At 39.1% G+C, this 20733-nt stretch overlaps 1 protein-coding gene across 13 annotated transcripts in view; it reads right to left on the minus strand.

Moving 5' to 3' along the window:
* Window positions 1–10464: 10464 nt before the first annotated feature.
* ROBO2 (roundabout guidance receptor 2) overlaps window positions 10465–20733 on the minus strand; it is a 746476-nt gene continuing 736207 nt past the window's right edge. For all 13 annotated transcript variants that reach the window (XM_085623038.1, XM_085623035.1, XM_085623037.1 and 10 more), the window contains one exon: window positions 10465–13405. In XM_085623038.1, the coding sequence (XP_085479164.1) occupies window positions 13404–13405 (2 nt within the window). In that variant the 3' untranslated portion in view covers window positions 10465–13403. The remainder of the gene's footprint in view (window positions 13406–20733) is intronic.

Consider the following 20733-nt stretch of genomic DNA (forward strand, 5'->3'; position numbering starts at 1 on the left):
GTGTGTGAAGGTTTTGGGAATGAATCACGCTTTAAACACTGGCAGCTTTGTATCACTGTTACACCCATAGGTGCCATGAATTTCTTGTTAGCCAACAAGAGTTAGTTAATCAGACCTCATTAATTCAAAGACATGGACAAAGTGAAAGGAAGAGTCGTAGTCAGTCTTGCTCACTTTGGAGTGCATCTTCTCTCGAAACTCCCAGTTCCCATCAGTTGGCGATAATCTCGGTCACCATTTTCGGAGAAGATAAAGGGCCTTATTATGAGTTTAGTGGTCCTACTGCAGCACCACCCCCGCTGCACTTGCAAAAGAACCACCAAGCCCGTGGTGCGCCACTCACCGGATTATGGGTTGAATCCTGGGAGGGCAGGCAGTGCTGCAGTGGTCTCACGGTGGAGGCTGTGTTAGGCTCATAGGAGAGACTTAACAGCAGACCGCTGCTGTGACACAGCACCAAAACCGCCATATTCGCTGCGACAGATGACATCCACTCCCTACTTGACAGAGGAGAGACTGTGGCCCTCATTCTCCTGGACCTTTCCGCTGCATTCGACACAGTCTCACATTGTACCCTAGCCCGCAGACTCCATGACACAGCGGGTCAGACTCCCCCCTTCCCTCTCGAAACCCACACCGACCACCTGCGGAGTCTCCCAAGGATCCTCTATCAGCCCCACCCTCTTCAACATCTACACTGCCCCGCTCACATCCATCGTCAGATCACACAGACTCAACATCGTGTCATATACAGACAACACCCAACTTATCTTCTCACCCTCCAACGAACCCATCTCCAAAGACAACTTCAAGAAGGAATGGAAGAAGTCACCAGGTGGATGAGGAACAGCTGCCTACAACTCAACACAGACAAAACCAAAGTAATCATCATGGGCCCACATCCCAATACCAGGAATGACACCTGGTGACCCCCAGTCCCCGGGAGCCCTTCCACCCCCAAGGACCACGCACACAACCTCTGAATCATCCTGGACTCCGAACTCAAAATGGACCACCAGATCAACGCTGTCACCTCTTCCTGCTACCACACCCTCTGCCTACTCCATAAGACCTTCAACTGGATCCCCCTCGAACACAGGAAAACTGTCACCCACATCCTCATCAGCAGCAGACTGGACTACGGCAACGCACTTGGGATCAACAAGAACCTCATTCGCAAACTCCAGAACGTCTAGAACGCTGCCACCAGACTAGTCCTCAACCTACAGTGCCACTGCCACATTAGCCAACACCTACACTGGCTCCCCGTCAAGAAGAGAATCATTTTCAAGCTTCTCACCCAAGCCCACAAGGCCCTCCACAACACCGGACCCGCCTACATGAACCACCGCATCTCGTTCCACTCACCCCAAAGATCGCTCAGCTCAGATCTCCCTTGCAATGGTACCACGCATAAAGAAGACCAGAACAGGAGGAAGCTCCTTCTCCCTCCTTGCGGCCAAGGCATGGAACTCCCTCCCTCTCCACCTACGACAGACCCCAACGCTCCCCAAGTTCTTGAAGGACATCAAGACCTGGCTCTTCAACTAAACACTGTGAACTCTCAGGAGCTGCGCAAACTCCCTCCCCACCCTCAGCACCTTCAGACCCTTTTGGGTGAGTAGTTGTGCTTTACCAATCCCCTGATTGATTGATTGATTGATTGATTGATTGATTGGCATAGCCTCCAGCACTTTCCTACATGGTGTGGCATGTGCCATGTCGTGCATGCAACACTGTGCATGAACGGGGTGCATTTCCTTGGGGGCACAAAATGTGTTCCCATGCACCCCAGGCCAGAAGCAGCAGGGGCCCCCCTTAGTTGCATCTCTGCCACCCTTTACATGGCGCGCTCACAGCCATGAAATGGGCGGTGGAAATGCAACTCGGAATATGCTCGGCGGCATTGCAGTGGCACCGCAAGCATATTCCCGACCCTTTCCACTGTGTTACTGCCGCAGAATTCTGGATCCCTGCAGAGGTGGCAATCCTGTGGCTGTCTGACCGCCACACTCGAAATACAGCAGGTGGAGCTGCAGTGGTGGCGGTAGTCTGACCGCCACTGCTTTTATGCCAGTCCTAGAACTGCCAAACTAGAAATAAGGCTCAAAGTCTTAGCTGTTCACAACCACTAAATTGTAGATTGCTCTGTGGAGGAAAGATTGGAGGTGAGGTTTGATTCATTCACCATTAGATCTGGTTCTGAAGGCACATGGAGATAAGGGAACCCTTGAAGGTTCATCTGAGACGTTTTCACTGGAGGATTGTGTGTCTATGTTCCTCTTCTACATTGCTATAAAAAATAGAAGCTCCTGATGTGCTTAAATAAACTCTAAACAAAACAATGCTTATATTTTGATTATGTGATAGTCCTGAGTTAAAACTCACAGGAAAGAGTTTGGATATTCAGCTCTGGATTCCTAATAGTTATGTGTTTGAGTAGGTACAAGTCATTTCTAGATCATTTATTCATTACACATTCTGGATTTTTGAGAAGCTTGGGAATGTCTTGTTTTGGCACAATTTGATATTTTGGTTAATTTGAAACAAGACTGCAAAAAGTCATGAGGTTTGAGAATTATCATTTTCTCACAGTGATTAACTTATTGAATTTGGGGAAGAGACTAATCTTTAGGTCCAAGATATTTCCTCTTTATTGGCGAAATACATAAGATTTAGACAGAAATGACCATCAGTTCTTCTCAGGAAAAGGCTTAAGTAATTTCAGTTTGAACAGAATAAAACAGAGCATGAATCAAGAAAGAATGTAATTCATATTATCATTACTTTTCAGCTCTGTCATGAACACAACATTGGATTTCACTCGGAGGGTTCCTCGTAGCTGAAAGAAGGTCAGAAGGTTCACCAGAAGCTTCATATTTTCACATTTCTCTTCCCTTTTCCTGTGGTATTATGCCTCTTCTCAGAGTTAACTCAAATGATTGGGAGTTGCTGAAGACATTTACTTGGCGTCAGTTTTCACATTCTCAACCTTGTGAGGTCCCTGAAGTGTGGTAAAATTCATGACACATTGAACAGCCCAAGTAAATCCAGCAGACATGAGGTTCAAGAACTTTAGCATGGAAGAAATTGGAAAATGTTGCAATCTCTACAATTGGAAGAAAGTGAGGCCAAAAAGAAAAACAGTGGTTCTCCTGGAAAGCCACAAGCTTAACAATCCATTTTGTTTTCAAACAAACTTTATTGGGGTTTTGTCATACATCATATCATGGTTGACCGGCATGAATATGTTTGCAGTGTCACTCAATACTTCAGTGGAAAACACAGTCATTATTTCAACATTTTCAATTGTACAACCGCTATATAGTACAGTAGAAGAGTACATTCCTCGGGGAATGATCAAGCATCTATCCGACAATAGCAGTAAAACCATACAATTTGAAACATTTCAACATTAGATTACCCCAACCCTAACTAATGAGCTGTAATGTGGAATGGTAGTGCTATTATAGGATTAGTGTCAAAGTATGAATAGGGTTGGGGGATGGGGAAGGGCGATTGACAGGGAGGAAGCTCATTAACAGGAAGGGCATCAGTCTAAATATCCCAGTAGGGTCTGCTATGTGGAAACTGGGGAGGAAGCTCTGAACGATTACAGCAGTCTGGTATGCTCCCTTCATAGTGTGCATCTTTATAATCTTAATCTATTTAGGCCCTGAAGGATTCCAAGTAGTGATCAATTGTCAAAGTGATTGTATTTTTCTTGAGCCCATGATATTTCTTTGTATGCAGGACTCTGCCTCCAGTGCACAACCTCCTCCTGCCAACTGGCCCACCGTGGGGCGTGAGGTGACTTCCAGCATCTAGTGATTTGTTGTTTGGCAAATAGAAGGGCAAAATCCATAAAACAGGATAAGGTTTTATGTGTGGGTTAAACCCCACTAGGCAGTGCTCCACAGAGTCCAGTGGGGGGTAAACTTAACAATGCATTTACTATTATAAAAAACAAACATTGTGGGAGGGGCGGAAGCAATTTCAAGTTGGATTTCAACTACAGTTGCTTTGGTCACTTATTCTCAATGCCCACCACCAAAATAAAGGGAATTACTTGTTACCAAATGCAGGGGTTAACCCTAGTCCATATACATATCCTTGTCCTAATCTCCAAATAGCTATTCCTCTGGGAGCCCATGCGAGAGATTTTGGACATCCACTGAGCGGAATCCTTTTTTTCCCCCAACTTTTATTCATTGAATGGTTAACAATGCATAACATTTAAGTATACAACCAGATAGGCATAGGGAAAACATAGAAGACAAGCAGTATCAAACATGATGGTATAAAGTTAGGATGAGGAAAACATGGGAAGGAGCTGGGGAACCCACCAGTAATCCAGAGGAGGAGAGCAAGAAAATGACAATGCAGATGTGCTGCACAGGAGGGGTGCATAGACAAATTCCCCACCAACCAACACAAGTGAAACACGACAATGTCCTCAGGCAAGCGTGTAAAACCACTTAGGCAGATGAGGGGACACTAGTGGTGGTAAGATATAGGGGGGAGGTCGGAGGAATAGGGAAGGGCGGGAAGAGGGGTATTGGAAAATGGTCCTCTCTCAAGGGTCACCGTAAATATTTTGTTCTCCGCCGTCTTTTATTGGCCGTCTTTTTGTTGGCTTTAGGACTCTGGGCACTTTACCACTGCTGACCGATGCTAAAGTGTACGTTTTCTCTCTCCTACATAGGATTTACTTGTAAGTCCCTTGTAAAGTGTTATACCATATTTTTCATGGCCTGTAACTTAAATGCTACTAGTTGGCCTGCAAAGCAAACACAAGGAGATGATGGACGGAGTGCTGAAACTTTTCAGACACTCACCCCCAGTCACAGATCTGGGTTGAATCTATCACGTTCTTTAACTCACTTCGAAACCTCAGTTCAGACCCACCTATATGCAAATCAGTATTGACCCTGTGCCTCATGGGAAATGTCCAGCCCGAACTGCCAAGCCAGGACTTCCCTGAACCGGAAACAAGCATCCTGGGACCAGTTTCGGGGCAACAACCCTCGTCAGCCAGGCTTGCTTGAATCCAGTGGCAAAGTGAGCAAGGGACCCATGTCTGGGCAAACCCACTAACTTAAGGTGAACAAAGCATCCTGGGACCGGTTCCTGAGTTTCACCACTCATCAGCCATGATAGCTTGACTCCAGTGGCATGGAGAGCACAGGACCCATGTCTGGGCATACCCGTCCCACTCCGGGAAACAAATGCAAAAGGAATAATTGATGGACAGAATGCATAACAATGTGATACATTCACCCCAATGCCATTCCAGTTTGCCCCAGCCATATGCAAATCAGTCTTGACCCTGCGCTGAATGGAAACAGTCCAGCCCAAACTGCTAGGGCAGGTCCTCCCTGGACTGGAAACAAGCATTCTAGGACCGGTTTCGGGGTTTCACCCTGAATAGCTTGACTCCAGTGGCATGGAGAGCACAGGCCCACGTCTGGGTCGTACCAATCAGGGTAACAAATGCAAAAAGAACAATTGATGGACAGGATGCAGAACAATGTCATACTTTCACCCAATACAGAGATCTGGGCCTAAATCGATCTTTTCTTGCTCCTCATGCCATTCCAGTTTGAACCCATCCATATGCAAATCAGTCTTGACCGTGCGCCCAATGGGAACAGTCCAGCCTGAACTGCCAGGCCAGGTCCTCCCTGGACTGGAAACAATCATCCTTGGGCCAGTTTTGGGGTTTCACCCCTCATCAGCCAAGATAGCTTGACTCCAGTGGCATGGAGAGCACGGGACCCAAAATTCTGGGCATACCCGTCCCAATTGGGGTAACAAATGCAAAAAGAACAATTGATGGACAGAATGCAGAACAATGTCATACATTCACCCCAGTACAGAGATCTGGGTGTAAATCAATGTTTTTGTTTTTGTTTCTCCGAAACCAGTCCCAGGATGCTCGTTTCTGGTCCAGGGAAGACATGGCATGGCAGTTCAGGCCGGACTGTTCCCATGAGCCAAAGGGTCAATACTGATTAGCATATAGCTGGGTCTGAACTGGGATGCCAAAGTGATCTAAAGAACGATGATGGATTCAAACCAGATCTGTGACTGGGGGTGAGTGTCTGAAAAGTTTAAGCGCTCCATCCATCATCTCCTTCTGTTTGCCCTATACATCTGAGGTCAACATGTTTCGACACTTACCTTCTCTGTGGCTGCTTGGCCTTCTGAATTTTGACACATCTACAGGTCCTTTGTGGATAAACACGTATCCAAAGTTTCCTATGGACCAAGTTGTTTGAAACCTTTTAAAAGTCATATTCTTATTACATGTATGTTGGATTTTTGTCATTTTGGTGTATTACTGTGTGTTTTGAGTACAAGTACTTTACACATTGCCTTTGGGATAAGACTTTCTAATCGTGCCACACTACCAAGTGGGTGAGCAGGGGTTATCTCGAGTGTGTATCACCCTTACCCTGACTAGAAGCAAGGGTCCCTGCTTGGACAAAGGTACCTACCTCTGCCAACTAGAGACCCCCATTTCTAACAACACCTGTATGTATTTTTTTAATATTTTGGTTTGTTATCCTATTTTGGGCAACTGTAAATGTGTTTGAAGGCAGCTTGCCCAAATATTCATATCCAATATGCTGATTTAGATGTTTCATTAAATTTCTAAACTATCAATATTTCAGACATATGCATTGCACATTGGTACACTACTGCTTGTAAGTAGGATTGGCTGAAACAAGATTACAACACTTGAGTTTTGTGGCAATTAAAAAGGTAATAGGTAAAGGTATTGCTTACTGTCAACTCCGTACACAACGGTGTGGATTTTCAATATCCTCAATCAGCAGGATCAGGGGCACCAACTGATAGATAGGATTCATGGTTGTGAAGGTGAGTAAAAGTGAGTTTGTGCCTTATATCCATCCCAAACCACAAACTCAGGTGAGGTAGCTTGACAGCCACAGTCACGTTTATGGAAGGTTACATCTAAATCAGGCCCTTAGTCTCTTATAGATACCCTCTGTAACTTATCTCAACTTCCACTGTAAAGCATCATCCACCTGCAAAGTCCTACTCTGATTCAATCTACAAAGAACTATTAGACATCCTTTACAAAGATTCTTACTGGCACCACTGTACCACAAACCACTTGGGCCATCTCTTTAGTACCCTGTAAAAAAACCTTTTCTAAACCCCATCAAGATCCTCTATTAAAAGCTGCATTTATATCTCTCTCTTCAAATGTCCATCCAAATTACTCCTATAGAGGCCCAGTAAAAGGCTTTATTTAAAGCCACAACCAGCCCCCATTTTCAGATTTTCTTCCTCACCCCTTTGTGTAGCCTCCTTACAATGCTTATTACAACCCAACAAATCTTAGTCCTCACACCCTCTACAAAACTGTACCCAAACATTCTCTACAAAGGCCCCCCTTACCCTTTCTTTGAAGCACCGTTCAGAAATACTTATGAAAGCCCAATCAAGATATTCCCAGAAAAGTCAAGGGCTTCTGCCAACTGTTCAGATCATTTCTATAAAAATGCATTGTGCCACTTTTTAAAACCACATTCAAGTATCTTTCAAATCATAGTTGGGATTTTCTCTAAAAACTCACATCCAGCCCGTCTTGAAATCTCAATCCGCACTCACCTCTGGAAAGCCCTGTTTAGTCACATTTAGAAAGCCCAATCCATTTGCTACTGTTGAAAGATAAGTTCATTACCACTCTGTTAAGGGCTATACTCATTTAAAAATTCCCATCAAGTCCTAAAACCCCAATCTATGTGCCATTTTGAAATGTAAACGAAGTCTCCCTTGAAAAGTCCTATTCTGTTCCCTCTTTTAAAGTTATAACCAGTACACCTTCTTCCAACTTATAGTTGTCAAGTTTCTCAGGTTCATATGCAACACACTATAGGGTGTTTTTGCTTTCTCTGACTTGTACTCCTATTTTTTAAAAAGGCAAAGCAAGGGAGCAAATCCCAGAACGCAAAGAAAACACTTAAGCAGCCAGTCATGCATAGACTAGTAAAACCTGACAGGGTTGCATATCCCCCTCAGAACCCAAGTAAAAAGCCCCATTCGCCCCAATACAAAGACCCATTCCTCTTCAAGCCCAATCCAAAGTCCCGCCTTCAGCATAATCCAAATGTGCAGAGGGAGAGAAATGCTAGACAGCAAGAAAAGTGTGTTAGTCTGAGTTCATACAATGGTTATGTTTCCAATATATGCAAAATGTATTCATGTATAAATAGTGTTAAATATTATAACGGCCTGAGATCAAATTAAAAACCCAGACCATGTGGGAATTTTCCATGCTATATTTTCTTTCTTTCAAATATTTATTTGTTCCCCACAATGCACTAGTCCTAGCAGACAACACTATAATATTTAAGAAAGTCATCATATACCCACAATGTGATGAGTAAGGTGCAAATCTACACCAAAGAAGCATTGCCTATTTAGTTACCTGAAAAATAATCACTAGAATAAATACTACAGGTATCTGCTAAACCCATGTAATATTTAAGAACATTTTAATATTCAGGAAAAATAATAAAATCTTTAAATTATTTTGCTTTAAAAAATCCTGTCTGATAGCTTCTTTACTCAATCTAGGGTGCAAACCTTCCTTTTTAATGAAAAATTGTTTTTATATCACTTTGCCTATGCGTAAATGAAGATATGAGTATTAACAAAGATTTGATCAGGTTAACCTTGAGGTCAGAGAAGCATTCATACTGGTTGGATTCCAAGCAGGAAGCAACTTCCTGGTGGCCAAAGAGCCTGTCAAACCATACTTGTTGTTCATTGTCAAAATTCTACAATATAAAAACAAGCCTTCTAACAGGCCAACCCTCTTAGGAACTTGTTTGGCGTTTCAACCATGCTCTTCAATCTAACATCTCTTCCTAAGACCGGAACATTTGAAAAGAGCAACCTATTTTCAACTGTATGAAAGGTATCCTGAATTTATTGATGGATATACCCTTAAATTCCTAAAAGTAGATCGTGTTGAGCCTTATCGCATCAGAAATTTCAAGTAACTCCACAAATATACCCTGCTCAACCAAGGTTGAAGGCATACAGTTCCCATTCCTCCACTGAATATGATATGACCAACACTAAAAGCAGTGAGGCTACACTTGTACCACTGATTTCCATACGATCTGTCACACCATTTTGGTAGACTTTTCTATTTCATTTTCTTAATCTATTCTCCTATTTACACCAAATGTGTTTTGATTAGCATAGAGTTCTAAATGAATCAATGTATAACCATTACTGAAAAATGGTTACACATAAAAAGTGGGTGAAAATGTTTGCTAAGGATTGAGACAAAGACCACAACTGTTGCATACACACCATTTTAGATAATGTTTTACGTACAACAGAGTTGATAGGCCAGTGTTTCCTGCAAAGTGGTGCAGGTGAACAGGACAGTGGTAGTAGAGGAGGAAAGGAAGTAAATCACTCCTGATTATGGTGGAAATGATTGATGGGTATAAGGTAAACAATAAGTTATTTTGATCTTGGTGGTAACAGGTGCACTTATGGCACAAGCATGACCAGTCCACCTGTGACAGCACCTCAGAGTTTTCATTTGACAGGCATCTAGCAAGCACAGCGTCCGTGTGACAATGCAGATACCCAGCTGGCCCTCTTTTCTGCATTACTATTAACATGCTGTGAAAGTGGCCATCGAAAACCATTCATGGACATTCTTCTTGCACTTAAAAACAGCATTCATTGTTCACACAGCTAAGAGTTATTCAAGCCAACCCCAATCTAGCCATTACAGAACATCACCCTTCACTGTTTAGTAGCAATCCAAGACATATTTGTGCCTGGACTAGTCACAATGATTACTCCTTCATGTTAGGAGGTAAAACCTAGTGTGAGGTAAAAACAGTCGTTCCAATACTCTCAGCAATGTAGCTGCCCTAGCAACTGTCTACCTTTATTTCTCTGATGCCTGTGTGCTATTTATGTTTCCTCTTCAAGGATTGGGGAATGGAGACCTTTAGTAAAATAATGTATCCATCCTCAAACTGTTATTTTCTAACCATGAAGAAAATAGCTTCAGGGATAGTTATGGTGTACTAGAAGCTTAACGAGCTTCTGGAGTATTTCTCAAAATCTCATCTGGGCTAAGACATAAATGTTTCACATCAAAACCCTTGGTTACTTCCCCTAAAAGATGTAGCCTCTTATATCATGTATCATTACGTTGAAAATTCTCCATACAGTGTCTCACTATGCAGATTTTAAAAGTAATAAAGGTCAATAATTAATTATTTATAGTAATAGTACAGTATTATTTAATGACTCGCTATTCTATGATCACCTAGACATAAATAAATAGGTAATATAGGGAACATTGTTTAACACATTTTTCAAATTGATAGAAATTGGTAGAAATAGTTAATAGAAATATAAAATATATCTGGCAAAAATCATAATGAACTATTTGGTTTTCAAAAATATTTTATTTTTAGCTAGTGTTCCATGTACGAGAATTTTTTTTCGTTTTATGAATATCATTTTTTACAGAACATGAGAACTAAACTTGATAACTTTTTGGACAAAGACATGCAAGTGAGTTCAAAATAGTAATTTACAGAAAAAGAACAGAATATAAAACAAAAATCTTGACATGGGGAGTTCCCAGCCGTTGTTTCCAGCACTTCAGATATCAATGTCCTCAAATAAATGTTATCCTAAAAAGGCAGCACATCAATGCATACAGGAATCCAGCCATACTGAATGAAATAATTGTTTGTCTTAAAATTCTGACTCTGAGTTTTCAGCTGTTACCCAGTGTTCTAATGTTGCCTTCAGGCAAGCTGTAAAAAATAGTTAAATATGATAATGCAGTTTTTCTGATTTTTGAAATATTTTCCAAATACCAGAGTACTGACTATCGATTACACTAAAATAAATACAATAAAATAATGTTTCCTGTGAATTCTTTCAGTCTCTTTGCACTCCTAATCAGCATATGTTTTAACTGATTTCAACAGTGAATTCCATTTAGCAGCAGAAAGCGCCAATCCAAAAATGTAAGTTATTATAACTTAGCAATATTTAGCAGCAATTGACATATCTGTTCAATTGTTCTTGGGGAACACAGAGTCTGTACTATATGTTTCAATATCAGGAGTGGCACAAAGTATTCAATTAACTTCAGCTAAAGCAAACAATGCTTTTTGATTCAGGTATTATATATTCACAAGACAGTTGCACTTGTTGCACTCTCACTGTGTCATGTCTAAGTCTCACTCAAAGGTCTGCTTAAATTATACTTGAGATTTCATGGCCTTTGATTCATTTCTGCCTATATCCTCATTCATGTTATTTACATCTTCCATACCCTTGCTGATTATTCGAGCACAGTTATCATAGATTTTAAACTTGTAGCTTTCTCAAATAATTGTACAATATGGATTATAGACTGCATTGTTTAACACCGTTTTGCCAACAATGACACATGAGATGCCAGCAATATAAATGTAATATTTTAGAATATTACTGGAACATCTTTTGTGACAGGATTACCTTTCTTACACTGTCAAGTAATCTTTTCTTAAACACAAAATAAGTGCTGCCATAACATCCCTTGCCTTTAATGGTACAGTATTCACAAAATAAGACAGAATAAAGACAAAGAATGCTTCTTTTTTAAATAGTCAATAAAATAACAAAATAAATTGTGTTGTGGTTCCTTGGAAGCCCACTGTACAAAATAGAAAATTAAAGAAAACAGTATGCATCTACCTGATGCTGGAGACATTTTTGTTATATACAAATGACACCTTGTAAAGTGATATCAGCAAAATATTACGAAAAATAAATATACAAAAGCAGATGAACAATTTAGTGAAAACCATGGTACCGCACAGTTTTAATACTGACACACAATCACTTCCCAGTGGAATAGATAAAACACATATCAGTTTACTGGAATGGCTACACTAATTATATAGAATACAGAGAGTAAGGTGTTTAACCAAAGTCTATGAATTGTTTTCAAATTATTAAACTCCCTCTGTTATAATCTATGTATATCCCCTTTCACACCAAGCCTTTTCAAATAATTCACATTGCATCCCACTTCTTTGCTTTTTACACTTGAGTATGCCAACACACTGTGCTGGTTTATCTGATGGGTCAATTACTTATATTATATTACATGGCAAATTACAATTGATCTGCATTTTTATACTTGGTTTGTATGTTTTAATTTGCAATAAAATGTAATTTAGGTACTGCACTCCAATTGAACCTAGTCTACTCTGACAATTCTTGTATTTACAAATACGCAGATTTTAAAATTAATCTATTTTGTTTTGCATTATAAGAAAATGTAAATTTGTTTGCTGATTAGTAACTTAAAACGTAATGCAAGTGATATATACAATCCATTTTTTAGGGTTCTACGGTTTACTACTTTTTGTTAATACATTTGATTAAAATAACTAAAATGCATTGTTTACTATAAGAGACAATATCTTGGTGAAACACCTTATTCCCATTTCTTTATAGGATAATATTAGGATTAAGTTACATTGGGCAGATAATAAAACAGGTAAAAGTTTAACATCATTCAATGATCCATCCAGCATGGCTCCCTTTCACTGATATTTCCATATACAATGGAAACATATCTTCCCTCTTGTAAATTCCTTTACTTCTTGTAATTTATATTTGCATTGTCTCTCTTTCCTTTAAATGTATGAACACGCTCTTAGTAGCACATCTGAATCTGTTCCATGTCTTTCCAAGACAACCATTTGTTTTCATTGTCAGCACTGTCATCTGCCTATTTCTATACATCAGTGAGAAACCATCTCATGTACATCCAGCAATATCCAATAAAGCTTACAGTACATATACTCCTTTCACATTCAGTCTTTTTCTTCATCATGTCCCTAGGAGTAGAGTTTTGTGCTTATCAACAAATAAAATTGCAGTGCAAACTTTAAAACATAAAAAGTTACACAGTAAAACATATGTTATTATATGGCAACACCGCCTATTAATTCACATATATTACAATTGAACAATAAGAACAGACAATAATATGCACATTTTTAAAAAGAGGGTGAGCTTGCATAGCGATGCAACTAAAGAAATTATATACACAGGGGAATCCTTTTCATCCAGGAGGGTGAATTTCATGTGTCTCGTACAATCCGGACAAGAACGATTTAAGGTGGATGGTGTACTGAAGAACACAAGTTTAATATCTGTGGGATATGTGTGAATGTGTGTCTTTACATTGCATTTACAGTTCTTTAAAAGTACATAAATAAAGAAAATGTTCTTTGAACTCATCTTGTGACATCACTTTAATGAGTTCATACGTGTGGTCCTTCGGAAAAACTTGGAATGAATTGCATCAAGTACTCTGTAAACAAAACAAATAAAAAAAAATGTTAGGTAAACAACAATACATTATTAATATAAAATAATAATTCTATTATTACGACCCCTGTCTCCTTGTACTGTACGCTTGCTATAATGGTCATAGTAATAATCTAGACTACAACCTGTTGTGGGTGTACAGATTATCTCAGATAATGTTTTACACTGTACGGTGGTTACTTTTTACTACCTCAAAATGGAAAGATGATGTCAAAACCAAAGCATAGCAGCATGGCTCAAGTTATAGATTAAATAGCACCATCATAATTTGAATATCTATTCCGTCTTGAATAAATATTTTAGAATCATTTTAAGGTTGTTTTACCTGACTTTAAGTAGGAAATGTGAGTTATTATCTTAATATATCTTTTTCATGAACATTGATACTGTGAAATGCACTGCTAAAAGTGAGCAACAATTCGAAACCTCTATATTTTCAGCAATATGATTGCATTAAATGGAACAACAGTGTTCAAAACTTTGAAGCTAGTAAAAAGAGATAATTACAAAGATAAGCCTGACCATAAAGAAAAAACTTCATTAGTTTCATTGTTGGCATGACTACACTGAAATTCCATATGACATTTTTACATGTGATGAGTGACAGTATTACCAGTTGCATCAAAATTGTTCCATGGTTAATGCAGAAAATACCTTATAACAGGACTCTTATTGGTATTTCATGAAGCACATTGAACAAATAGAATAACAGCTGAGCCTATGCTGGTTGGGCCAGCAGAAACCTTTACCTGACCAGCGCACTGATATTGGTACATCGGTCAACAGATGTCAGACTGGTGTTGTATTAAGGGCAGATGTTTTTACATAATTTTTTCCTAGTTGGGACTTCCAACGAAAGCCTGAAGAAAAGTAACGACCCTGACTCACTAAGAGAAAACTCCCATTAATTAAGAAGTAGTATTTTCTTTTCAATAATAATCTCCCTTTGTAGGAATTTGTTACTGAAAAACAAAGCACTTTCTGTGGGGTGCCATGAACATGGAGCCCACAGAGCAAGATTCAGTGCCTTCAACTGTCTTCAACAGTGCCCTCTTATGGTGGCTCTGCAAAAGATACAGATACAGAGATGGCCACCCATCTAGAATATATTTATACATAAAAAAGGTTTTACTCTTCTATGGTAGTGGAGTACATTCCTATGCTGATCTGACAGATTACAATATAATTAGATTATTGTGTTTTAGGTTTAAAGCTATAATAAGCTATAAAACCCCGCCAAAAGGGAAACAGCCCTCAGCAGTTTAAAAATATAAACACTGATATACACCTGTGCAACCACAAACTAAAATGCCATTGAAAGAATTGAAAGAAAGAAAAGCGAGAAAAAAAACTGGCCCATTTTTTTTTTTTATGAAGGGGTCAATACAATGTACAATTATTGTATAAAGTAACAGCCAGAAAGACTTGTCTAAGATTATTCTGCTTTAGGTTAGTTGTTTAGGGATGTTGCTAAAATATTGTTTCTTCTTCCTTTTACTTCCTCCAGTTTGTGAGCTTATTTCAAAAGTGAAGGGTTTAGAACCATTTTTTAAATCTGCTGCAATTACTTTATATACTGTACAAAATATGGGACTAATAAAGTTAGATTTAATCTGTTTATTTATGGATAAAAATGGCTGGTTCCTAAGAATATTGACCAATAAATATAATACCACATAAACACATGGAAAAAGAATGGGTAAATCCCTTTGATATATCACTGCAAAGAAAACAACATGTTTTTTGTAGACACTTAAAAATGCAGACACTGACTATTTTGGTGGTTAACCAGCTGAATAGATAAGCACTGTTTTCAAAGGTTTTGAAAAATGCTGACAAAACACCACTGAAATTCACAAAAATCATTACTAAAAACAGAACAGCATAGGTATAGCCCACCAAATGATAAATAAGGCAAACTCTTCTGGTGGTCCCTATGGCAGGAAGCAGAAAGTATTTCTGCCACTGTCAGATGTCTTCCTCTATTTCGATGTTTCAGTTGAAAGTAGGAATTTTTAAACAGCAATCTAGCACTTCATGTGTGGGAGAGCCTAAAGCAATTTCTTAAAGGCTCACACATAACCCACATGTACTACATCGTCAGATGAAAATTATTTGTGTGCCTAGTTACACTGATATAATACCATAATTCCCAATTAACTAAAGTCCAATATGGTAACAGGCCCATTTGCAGCTAATGACCTTTCCAAAATCCCTCAACACCAGATCCTGCCAACCAGTCAAGCTGTGTTCATGTAAAATGGCTATTGAGACATTTTTCCTACAGTATCCAAAAGAACCAAGTCAGGCAGTGGTTTCTCCAGGAGCCTTCTCTTTAATGTGGTGGGGCCCATGAATGTCCAGCTTTGTGAGCTCAAGTCAACCCTCTGCTCTGATGATTATGTGTATTTCTCTAGTTTTCATTCTTTGGTCAATAACTGTCTTTCTACAAGATCACCAAGAGCTATCAAGTGAAACTTGAGCTTACAGTCAGAGTTTGATGACTGCAAAATACAGAACAGTCTGTAAAGTTGTCATGTCATTTGTTTTGCTAATATTTCTTAAGCACTGTAATTCTGTCAGTGCTGTGTCCATAGCAGCCTGCTCAGCATGTAGTCCTAAGGTTCTGCATTAACCACAACATGAACCCTAGCAATAGAGTTAGTATAGTGATCTATGCAGTTTAACCCTGGAGTAAAATGTTATTGATCCAATTATAGCATAACTTGCACCAGCGTAAATTGTGTACCTGTTGATAACATGGCATTTTTAGGATATATAGTCAGTTGCAAGTTACAGAGTTGAAAAATATGTTGACAACTGCTAGAAGAATTTGAACAACATAGGTGCAGTCTGTACTGTGCCACTGTGATGATACATAGCTACAAATGTAGAACAGAAACAAACAAATACATGATAGGCAGTGTGATATACTCATGTATATGTGCTAGCTTTTCCCAAAGTAGACACATACTACTAATACAAAGGAATGTAAGATGAGTTTCAAGCTTAAAATAATTGATAGAAGAATATGCAGAAAAATAAAATGACAAAACTAGGTTTGAGAACTGGCATATACATCATTTTTGCAACCTAATGCATAATGCAACAGCAGTCTACAATTCTCATCTTGCACCATAATAGTTAATGATATAGGAACGTTTTTAAATTTCATTTACTAAATTTAGAGTATCTATCCTCCTGCACAATTCTCAAATTGCAGGTGAATATGGCTGGCAAAAGATAGATAGAAACCAGTAAGAGGTTGGTACTAGAGACAGCTTTTTGGATATTTGCTAAATCCAGGAAGGTCAAGTGTTTTCCACTCATGCTGAAAAGGACAGTTTCAGAGAGAGTGATTTTGAATGCAAAATTTGGAAAATTATACGACAGTCATGTTGATTTTTGATGAGCAGAGACGGTTACTGGCCTCATTTAGTGTTTAGTGAAATGGGATAGGAAACTTCTATAAATTAGTAAGTCTTCTGCTATGGCAAACTTGTGGTTCCTCAGGGGGGCAATTAAAACCCATTGTTTTATATGTGAAAATAAGGTCAATGTCTATCCTTAGACTACTGCAATTATTTAGCTCATTTGTGCAAGCTATGGCTTTGAAAATTGGTTTACTGAGTACAGAAATGTATTACACATTTTTCTGAACTCCTAATCAAAGATAATCTGAGCTTACTTGCCGAAAATAAAAGAGATTAGTAATTTTTATTTGGAATTTATTTGAGGTTCCCAGATAAGACAGGCTAAAGGAATAAAAATGCATGCAAAATGTAAGTGTTATTATGTCTGCAGTCTTAATCCAACTGAAGATAACCAAATATACAGGTCCCCATATAGGCTGGAAAACATTGATTTGGTAGAATCCAGAACTTGTTGAAGACCTATAGAAACACATTCAAACTACCCCCCTACGTGTCTAAAGTATCTAATGATCTGGTGGTTTAGAGGGTACAAGCCACTACCAGAATCATTTTTGTTCTAAAAAAGATATTTGATATTTATTTTTATAAAGCATGACATTTGCCCAAGGGCGTCTTGGTGCTTCCTTCTGAAAAAACAAGATATACCATACCATATGGAAACCCACATCTTCTTAGAGAGATGAAAATACCCATGCAAAAAGCAATAATATATTCTCAAAAAATCATATTTGCTTAATATTTAATCTAAAAGGTGAAGTAAAATTGATCAGATTGACCTAGGAAGCCTTTTTGAGCAGTATGACTTCTATTTAATGTAGCTCCCAGTCTTAACCTCATTTTTAGGCTCGATTACCCAGCCACAACAATTTGAAAACTTTCAGATGCTCAGCTGAGTTTGTATGCAGCTATTAGTATAAGCTATATAGAATGTCAGTTTTTACTCATTGTTTAATTATGTTGTACGTACTATATATTGTAACATATACTTAATGCTACTTGATGCAAAACAATTTTTTTGTTGCATTTGCACTGTTTTTTTTTCATCCAGTGAAATGCAGTAATGCTAAAGTGACCTTTAACAAACATTCATGGAAAAAAAAATCAGATTGTGATTTTTTCATAAAAAGTAATAAAATAGATAACCTTCAATGCATACCAATTTTATTTGAACCCGATTTACAAGTGTTAAGGACACTTCATCTAAGATTCATTGCTAGACTCGGTGATCTCAAATATCCTACAGTGAAAAAACAATAAGAAATGTAATTGGAATTAAAATTGATATGGCATTATTTAGCGTATAAATTTGAAGATAGTGAATTTGTCACACTGAATATTCCGATTTCTGTATTATATTTTTTTTAAAAGCGTAATGGTATATGTTGAAATATCTTTAAAATTGCCTTTTGCATTTTATTTCATTGACTTTAGTGCCCTCTCTTCTATTGGGCGAAAGGCACTTGGCTCAAGTCATTGTGCAAAGTAGGAATGTGGGTAAAAATGGTGATACATTACTCCTGCCTTAATCTGTGCTCTCAGCTGTATGCTTTTTCAACGTGTGTTTATACCGCACAGTGCCTCTGTGATTTGCACTTTCACAACAATTCTCTGATAATCTAGTAGAAGCCTTTCTTACAGCAACTTCTCCCCTCAGGGTCACTAGTTCTCTTCATCACAAAGAACAGCACTGGAAGTATGCATGTATATTTGTATAGCACAAACCTAGCCAAAAGGCAGTGGAGGGCTGTGCAGGGTCAAAGGTAATGGTATAATCAACAAGAGGTAGGAAGGCAGCTGGATTAGGCCAGCAGCAGAAGTGTATTTTTACCATATTGTGATATATTGGTCTTGAAAATGGTGTGCCTTCAGCACTTTCCTATATTAGAGGAGTGTTGGGATGGTCCTGATGGATAAGAGGGTGTTGTTCCAGATTCTATGTGCATAGACGGAAAGGGCCTATTGCTTTGCTATTTAGTTAATTCACTTCTTTGTCTCCTGTCTGATGGTATCCTGGCTTCAGGTGTGCTGAGAGCCACCAGAAATAGTGAGCTTGTCTGCAAGATAACAGAAGTGCTGGATGTAATGTTCTGTAAATAATGCATGTGGTTTTGACAATGGTGCAGGCCAAAAAGGGCAGTGAATGTATTTCCATCAGTTTTGATGGAATCATATTTCTTTTGGACCCTGGAAGAAACGTGCTTTGGAGTGTAGAATGTCCTTAAGGGAGGCCAAAGTGGCATCTGGGAGGCCATGTGTCAGGTCATTACCATGATCCAGATGTATGAGTATGAGTGCTGGAACAATAGTTCTGAAGCTGCTTTCTGTAGAAACACTTTTACTTTTTTCCGAAGCGAGAACTGGTCCTGGGTTGTCTTTGTTTTTTGCCAATGTTTTAATTGAGGGCAAAGTTTGGTGTCTACAGTGACTTAAAGTGACTTGGCATTCTGTGAAAGTTGGGTTGTGAAGCTTTCAGGTTTCCCAGGTTGCTTGGTGTTCTTGGTAAATAATTCTATTTTGGTGGGGCTGAGCTTCAGGTAGGCACTGGACATCTAGGTCCAAGAGAGGAGTATGAAGTGTTTGAAGCATTGGATGTCTAGAGCAGAGGAGACTTTCAAGTTTATTTGTGTATCATAGGCAACTCCATGGCGGTTAAGGGTGGAATGGCTGACTGTGTCAAAAGCAGTTGAGAGGTCCAGCAATATCAGTAGGCAGCTGCCATCTTCATCCGTGGTCAGGAGGTTTACCATGTGTGAGGTAGCCAAATGTTTGCTACAGTGTGATATATCTGCAGTCAGATTGGTAGTTGTGCAGGAGCTGGTGAGCATTGATATGGTCTTGGAGATAAGCATAGACTGCTTTTTTGATGATTTTGCAGAAGTGTAGGTAGGTGATTGGACAGACAATTGTCATGCTGTCAGGGTCCAGAAGTGTGATTAAGGTTCTATGATGGGGACAATGCACTATCAATAGAAGGCATTTTTATTTGGAAGGGCTACCCGGCGGATGAGTAGAAAGGATTTAGGAAGAGGGTTGTGGGGTCACTGGTATAGGAGGGAAGGCAAATCAGAAAGAGGCATGAACAAGGGCTCTGCAAGCTTCAGGTTCTAGGTCAACACTTTAATTAGCTTTAGCCTAACAAGACCTCAATGCCATGGCCATTTCTGTGGTGCACCACTGTATCTAATCAGCAAATACATATCACCTTGGTAAGATCTAGTTTTGTACAACACTTTCGTATTCTAAAATATTCTTGGCTAGAGTCGAATTTTGCTAGTGGAAAAAAAATCAACTTACTGTTGAGAGGTTCAGATTCAGTTCTGCTTTTTAAATTAGCAAAATCAAGGGTAGTTTATTCACAGTCCATTCTGACAATCTGTCCGTCTCTCATGGCAATATAACTTTCTACTACTCCGTTTTAATACTTGGTATCAAAAGTTGGATCCCCAGTGTCATCATAGTGCTATCTGGCAGAGAGCAAACATCTTGTCTGATTTTTGTAGGCACCGTCTCACTGCAGCATTCACCACTGGCTGGACCTTCGTCCAAGCCAATATTTCTACTCCTGTTTCAATAACAGCATAGACAAATGGATTTTTCATGTTGTCCATGGCAGTACACACACACCTGATCATTCAATGGACCATACCACTTCTTGTTACTCACAGAGGTACCATAATTAACTCTACTGTCATTTCAATGATTTCACTCCATGTGCTAGTAGATTGCCATGTTCAGGCTTTTTTTATCCATTCATCCCCAAAACAAAGAGTTCCTCTGTGAAAGATTAGATTCCCCAAACTTCTCCACCTCAATAACCATTCCATTCTATTAGATACCTTATCTTAGTAGACTGTATGAAAAGGAAAAGCATGTGGGG

The sequence above is a fragment of the Triturus cristatus genome, chromosome 8, assembly GCF_964204655.1.
Source record: "Triturus cristatus chromosome 8, aTriCri1.1, whole genome shotgun sequence".
In the NCBI taxonomy this organism is placed as follows: domain Eukaryota; kingdom Metazoa; phylum Chordata; class Amphibia; order Caudata; family Salamandridae; genus Triturus; species Triturus cristatus.